Source organism: Macadamia integrifolia, chromosome 2 (assembly GCF_013358625.1).
Source record: "Macadamia integrifolia cultivar HAES 741 chromosome 2, SCU_Mint_v3, whole genome shotgun sequence".
Classification (NCBI taxonomy): Eukaryota; Viridiplantae; Streptophyta; class Magnoliopsida; order Proteales; family Proteaceae; genus Macadamia; species Macadamia integrifolia.
The window spans coordinates 33,607,596-33,614,798 of record NC_056558.1 but is presented as its reverse complement, the minus strand read 5'-3'; the positions used below and the strand labels follow the sequence as shown (position 1 = coordinate 33,614,798).

At 40.0% G+C, this 7,203-nt stretch overlaps 2 protein-coding genes across 2 annotated transcripts in view; one reads left to right on the top strand and one right to left on the bottom strand.

Moving 5' to 3' along the window:
* The first annotated feature begins 507 nt into the window (after positions 1 to 507).
* On the top strand, positions 508 to 4,727 carry LOC122060408 (oligopeptide transporter 3). The gene is made up of 6 exons (XM_042623493.1): positions 508 to 1,104; positions 1,587 to 1,684; positions 2,262 to 2,831; positions 2,943 to 3,198; positions 3,496 to 3,678; positions 3,755 to 4,727. The coding sequence occupies exons 1-6, from the start codon at positions 592 to 594 to the stop codon at positions 4,370 to 4,372; spliced, it is 2,238 nt and encodes a 745-aa protein (XP_042479427.1). The 5' UTR covers positions 508 to 591; the 3' UTR covers positions 4,373 to 4,727.
* A 1,691-nt stretch (positions 4,728 to 6,418) lies between these two features.
* The window catches only part of LOC122060416 (SNF1-related protein kinase regulatory subunit beta-2), an 11,334-nt gene continuing 10,549 nt past the window's right edge, over positions 6,419 to 7,203 (bottom strand). Inside the window, exon 4 of the mRNA XM_042623502.1 lies at positions 6,419 to 6,944. Coding sequence (XP_042479436.1) covers positions 6,600 to 6,944 — 345 coding nt within the window. The 3' untranslated portion in view covers positions 6,419 to 6,599. The remainder of the gene's footprint in view (positions 6,945 to 7,203) is intronic.

The window sequence follows — 7,203 nt, the reverse complement described above, 5'->3', positions numbered from 1 at the left end:
CATAACAGTGATATTAATATAAAAGAAGGTAAAATGGTCCAAAAGAACTCAGTTATCAATGTTTTAAGGGACAAAATGGTCCAATCCAACTCAATACAAGGGATCTATGACAGTATCAATGAGATTTATTTTGATATCAATAATGATTCATACTAGGACCCTAATTATCTTTTTATTTGTGAAATAACCTGATCATTATGACACATTAAAACTGAAAAAAAAAGGGTCCATAGTCCATACTACATATTACCATAGTTTGACAATGTGAGATATGGAGGGAGACAAGGAGAAGACCATTGACCAATGAGGGGTACTAAAGTCAAAATGAGTCTAAACCTCAGTCCCGCTCGAATCTCAGACCCCATTCCTCATGGGGGTAATATTGGAAATGAGACAAGTCCCCAAGGTAGCGCTATAGGGGTAGTTTCGTAAAAATATCTTATCTTCGCCCGCGAATCCCTTGGGTATATATATATATATATATCCAGTTCTCTCCTTGAAATTTCAAGTATCTACTCTGTACTTTAAACAGACGCCTCTGTTTTCAGTAATTCTCTGGGTTTGGACAGAGAGAGCTTCAGAAACCAACTGATGATGACCTCTGAGAAACAAAAAGAGGAATTTAAGAGTGCCCAGAAGCTAAATGAAGAGCCACCGGCGTCGGAGGACCGTTGTCCGGTGGAGGAAGTGGCACTGGTTGTACCGGAAACAGACGACCCTTCGCTTCCGGTGATGACGTTCAGAGCTTGGTTTCTGGGTGTTACTTCCTGTGTTATTCTCATATTTCTGAATACGTTCTTCATTTACAGAACGCAGCCGCTGTCGATATCTCCTATTTTGGTGCAAATTGCTGTCTTGCCTATCGGGAAATTCATGGCATCGGCACTACCAAACAGAGAATTTCAGGTCTTAGGGAGAAGCTTCAGTTTGAATCCAGGACCCTTCAATATGAAAGAGCATGTGATCATTACTATTTTTGCTAACTGTGGGGTGGCTTATGGAGGTGGAGATGCCTACTCTGTCGGTGTCATTACGGTTATGAAGGCTTACTACAAACAGAACTTGAGTTTCATTTGTGCGCTTCTCCTCGTCTTGACCACACAGGTTGGTAACGAAAATCTTCTTGGGGCTTTTTTTTTTTTTGGGTATGAACCCTTTTCTTCTCTGCTACTGGATTGGACTTTGGATTGAAAGGTGGGAATAAGGAGGTTTCAAATCGTAGAGGTAAACTGCATCCTTCATTTCTCTTCTCTTAATCAACATCTTATCAGTTCAAAATCGACAGAGTACTGAATACTGTAGAAAGAGAAGACGTTTTAGGAGTGTTTCCTCTTCTTTTTCCCTTTTTAGATAGCAAAGGGGTTGGGGAATTTAGAGGTGAATTGGTTTTATTTTAGTGGATAAAGTGGCAAACTTTTTCTGATGTATACTATATGCTTTATTGTGATGTTTCTCTTCTTCTACTAAATCCTCTGCTTTGCATTCCTTCTGGGTTCTTTGCCTTTTATTTTTCACTGTTAAATGAATTCAACAGTTTTATCATTTTATTTCTTCTCAAACATTCTTTTCCTTGTACTATTTTGCAGGTTTTGGGGTATGGATGGGCTGGGATGCTTAGAAGATATTTGATAGATCCTGTTGAAATGTGGTGGCCTTCAAACCTTGCTCAAGTTTCTTTATTCAGGTCTTTCTCATATTTTCCCACCCCTTCTCCACTACTGTTTGTGCCTCAGAATTTCTGAACCTGAAAAGTTCTTGTAAAATAAGTGATAGAACAGAATAATACTTTTCAAACTAAAACTTGAGTGCTTGTTTCAATAGTAGTTGTTTGGAATTCAAAGATTTCCAGGTTTCAAAATGGAGGGGTTAAAAGGGAATGTTCTGTAAAGACAAACTGATGGTGCACATCTCCCTTCCTACTTTGTGAAGAAGATTGGGGGTGGACAGTTTTGCTTGGAGGGTCTAATATTCTTTTGAGGACATAAAAGCATATATAGAGGGTATCCAGATAGAAAATGACCACTAGATGAAATTGTTTGCTTAGTTTGTTACTGGTTTTCCTGTTGATCCACTCACAGTGGAATATTCTCGGAAAATACAAATAAAGCAAATTATGAAATCGATTGTTTTCTTGGTCATTTAGATGCAGTTTTAAAAAATTCATAAATTTGTGCAGGAGAAACAGGGTCTGGTTTCTTTTTACAATAAATTTTTAACACCATCAGGAGAAATTTATTTATTCTGTAAGGATGATGTTGCAGAGCACTCCATGAGAAGGATTCTCGATCAAATGGTCTTACGCGGATGCAATTTTTCCTTATTTTCTTGGTGGCGAGCTTTGCTTACTACACTTTCCCTGGTTATCTATTCCCAATCTTGACTTTCTTCTCATGGGTTTGTTGGGTATGGCCCCATAACATCACTGCTCAGCAAATTGGATCAGGGTACCATGGACTTGGAGTAGGTGCCTTCACCTTGGATTGGGCTGGGATCTCAGCTTACCACGGAAGTCCAATGGTGGCACCTTGGCACGCTATCGTCAATGTTGGGGTTGGGTTCATCATGTTTATCTACATAATTGTCCCTTTATGTTACTGGAAATTCAACACCTACGAGGCTCGGAAGTACCCAATATTTTCGAGTCAGCTCTTTACTTCTACTGGGAAAGTTTATGATACCACCAAGATCTTAACTCCACAGTATGATCTCAATGTTGCTGCCTATGACAGTTATGGGAAGCTCTATCTCAGTCCTTTATTTGCTTTTTCCATTGCATCAGGATTTGCAAGATTTGCAGCAACACTCGTTCACGTAGCCCTCTTCCATGGAAGGTAGAATGCTTTCTAAATTCTAATACTGAACTTTCAAATACTCATGAAACTTGAGTAGTTCAATTTATACAAATTAAAAATACCATTCACTGATTGGCGTCTAAAATGTAGGGACATCTTGAGACAGAGCAAATCAGCTGTGAAGAATGCGAAATTGGACATTCACGCGAAATTGATGAAGAATTACAAAGAGGTCCCACAGTGGTGGTTTCTCACTCTGCTAATTGGCTGTGTTCTGCTATCTCTCTTAACGTCTTTCGTGTGGAAAAAAGACGTGCAGCTTTCATGGTGGGGGATGCTTTTTGCTTTTGTTTTTGCATGGATTGTTACCCTCCCAATTGGAGTCATTCAAGCAACTACAAACCAGGTATTACATCCAAATTTCTGAATTCTTGGCCTTCTCTTTAGCTGCATTTATTTTTCTGTAAAAATATATTTTTTTATTTCTCTGCCATTTGGCTCCCTCTTTAATGAGCAGATTTGAACATGATTGAAGGAAATAATCCAGCCATATGATGAAACAAATGCAGCATTCATGCTTATAGGTTTCAGTGTCTTCAAAGATAACCCTAGGCGTATAAGCATAAGGAGGATGAAGAGATTGCAAATTCAAATCTGGCCTTTAACAGTTTTTTGTTTTATTTTTTTCATTTCTACTGAACAGCAACCTGGATATGACATCATAGCTCAATTCATTTTTGGATATATTGTACCTGGAAAGCCCATAGCAAACATGGTGTTCAAGTTTTATGGGAGAATCAGCACCATTCATGCACTGTCATTCTTGGCTGATCTGAAACTTGGGCATTACATGAAAATTCCACCTCGGAGTATGTTCACAGCTCAGGTCTGCAACTCCACTTTTACTAAAGATACTCCTAGTTGATAACAAAAACTTCAATGACAATTAAAATTTTTGGCAGCTGGCAGGGACTATAGTATCTGGCGTAGTCAATCTCGGAGTTGGATGGTGGATGCTGGAGAGCATTTCGAATATATGTGATGTTGAACAACTCCATCCAGACAGTCCATGGACATGCCCAAAATTCCGAGTCACTTTCGATTCTTCTGTCATATGGGGTTTAATTGGACCGAAGCGGGTCTTTGGTCCTGGAGCCATGTACAGGAACTTGGTTTGGTTATTCCTCGTTGGAGCTCTATTGCCTGTACCTATTTGGCTACTTAGCAAAATGTTCCCTGAGAAGAAATGGATTCCATTGATCAATGTACCCGTTATCTCTTATGGTTTTGCTGGAATGCCACCAGCAACCCCTACCAATATTGCTTCCTGGCTTGTTACAGGAACCATCTTTAACTACTTCGTCTTCAGATACCGAAAAGGGTGGTGGCAGAAATACAACTATGTTTTATCGGCTGCACTAGATGCTGGGACGGCATTCATGGGTGTTCTCTTGTTCTTTGCTCTACAGAATGAGGGCCGGAATTTGAAGTGGTGGGGGACTGAGGTAGACCACTGTCCATTGGCTTCATGCCCTACTGAACCTGGCATTGCAGTTAAAGGATGCCCTATTTTTAAGTAGCCAGAGGGTCCATCTATGAAACATTTGGAAGCTGAGAAATGATACTGTTGCTGAAGAGTGGAAGAAAAGAGATGTCCAAGCTCATTATTGAACATTTTTGAAGAATTGCTTAACACAAATTAGTACATTCCAAGTTGGAAGCAAGGTTTGTAGGTTGTGGAGAGACATCTCACGCTCTGTAACTACAACTAGGAAGTGCCAAAGCTGAAGCATGGTTGTGGAGAGTTATCATTGTTCTCCCCCCCCCCCCCCCCCCAACCCCTCCCACAAACTTTTACCAATAAGCAGAGTAGGTTTTGATTCTAGGATGCATTCCCCTAAGAACACATTCAAGCAGTGCCCTTCGTTTACTGTCTTTTGGGTCTCATGTTCCATTAAGATTCTCTGTTGCAGCAACAAGCCTACAGTAGTAACAGCTCAAGAAAGAGGGGGAACAAAAAACCCCTGAGGGCATGTTTGGTTGGCAAGAAATGGATAGAAATAAAAATGAAAAACAATGATGACATTAATGATCAGTTTGTGTTTTTCTTTTCTTTTTCTTGCGAACCAAACATACCGGAGTTAATTGCCAAAATCAGATGAGCCAAGGCCATCTTTTAATTTCCAAAAATAGATCTTTTATAACTAAAAAAAATCATTTTCTTGGTACTTGATAGTGTGGGTTGAAAAGGTTTATCTACTCAAGGAGAAGGGGCATCTCGTGCCTCGCTGCGCCTCGCCGCACCAATTCCTCACGGCAGAGGATGTTTTCCCCAAGGAGTGTTAATAAGTACAGACACGAAACAATGAACCATTAAATATAAATCTGAAACCTATATCAATGATGAAATCACTGTTGGAGTTTCAGCATTGCCGGTGGCTGCAAGTAGCGGGTGAAGCCAACTTCTTAGAGTAGTGAAAAGGCCAGCAGCTTTGGACAGCTCTTTGGTTTAGCCTTCACCTTTGAATGCAGCCATCCATGATCAATATTGTATAGTGATTAAATTTCCATTTCAAGTGGAATTAGATTGATGAGCTTCTAACTCGCATACAACTTGGACCTTCAACCGTTTCCACTGCCAAGAGTACCTTCCTCTGTAGTTGTTGAATGGACTGTTGGACTGCTGCAGTCTGATATCCAACAAATGAGGTGCGCTTATATTCCAATAGGAAAAAAGAATGCTACCTAACAATGTTACGTATGCCAGACACATGGAAAAGTGGAACCGGGGCAGTATTCTTCGTCCCTTCTCGATATTATCCTCCATGGGTTGCCAACCACAAATCCTTTTGCCATATACTACAGCATTCATGAATTCTAGAACAACCTGCTTGGGAAGCTCAAATACAAGGTGTGTAGGCTGGGATCAGCTTGGATTACCACTCCTATAAAAAAAATATACTGTTTCTCCAAGATTCCATCCTCACCATCACAGCTGTAACATATGCATACCCCAAATTTGTTAGAACTCAAGTAGAATCCTCCCTTAAAAACTAACCATAAAGGAATGAGTGTCCATGTCCTTATAAGCCTTAACATTAGACTATTCATATCCTATTTATGATCATTGCTTTCGCAGAGAACCCCAACCCCAAAAAAATTTCCAATCAGAGCACAACAGAATCGTCTTATATGATCGCCTCCAATTCATGAATGTCTCCATGCAGGAATCAGGATCCAGATCCTCCCCAACCAGTTGGGAGCCCAACGAGGCATCCAACAGATGGGAGGACCAGAACACACAACCCCAGGTCCTCCCAGCCGTCGGATGCCTCGCTGAGACGGAGAGTGTGTGTGTGTGTGTGTGAGAGAGAGAGAGAGACTTAACATTTCATCCCATTCGAATGTCAAGTAAATACATGTGGACTTTTAAGAGGATCTTCACATTCAAGATGACAAGAGCATCTGATGATCCAATCTGCCTACTATCCAACATCATTTCCTATGGGTTTACAGAAAGAGAACCAAACAAATCCATGCACATCCCTCCAGTTTCAATTAATAAGCATTACACCCTCCCTCATCCTTAAAATTCAGTAGATTTTTTTGGTCCTTCAAATAATCTCTAGAGCAAGTGAAAAAAATATTACAAAATTCCATCAACAGTCACCAAGATGTAGCATAAAAAGATGTAAATATGACAATAAGTTCCCTCTTTTTTGCTGTGCCGGTCATTTTCTGTGTCTATATTGTCATTAGGATACACCTTACTACTCATAATTACTTTTTACATTAAAGAAAAATAGTTCAATGTCCAGTATCTGGGTACCTCTTTAGGGACTTGTAGACAACCACTGTCACATACTTAGACAGAAATCGGTGTGTTGAACCAAGTGCCACCACAGACTGGCCACTATTCCCTTTCTGCATAAACAGATGGTTAAGCACCACATGTTGGGGTCTTGAAAAAGGAACGCTATCCATGTTGGATGAGGCAACATTCAGTGGCATCGTTTGTAGGTGTGCAGGAACTAATGGTGGCTCTTTCACACAATCCTCCAGAACAAGAGGCAAGTTGTTGTCATAGCTTGAATCTGGGGACTGTGGAGGTTCAAAGCCAGCAATGCTGTGCAGGTCCTCAGGAACATAATCCTGCAATACACATCCATCAAGATTGCAAAAGACATTAATCAAATTATGTAACAGCCAAACTTGCAATAATTTATCATTATATGCAAGAACTCTCAACATGTTCTCTTAGTTTTTTATGTTTACAAGTTTAAAACCCTGACTGATCTAAAACCTTAATGTTCAACCCGATAACAACACCCTTCTTTGGACTGCTTTGCGAATTGACCCAAAATGATGCAAAATTTGACTCTCTCTATTTCTTTTTTCTTTTTTTTTTTTT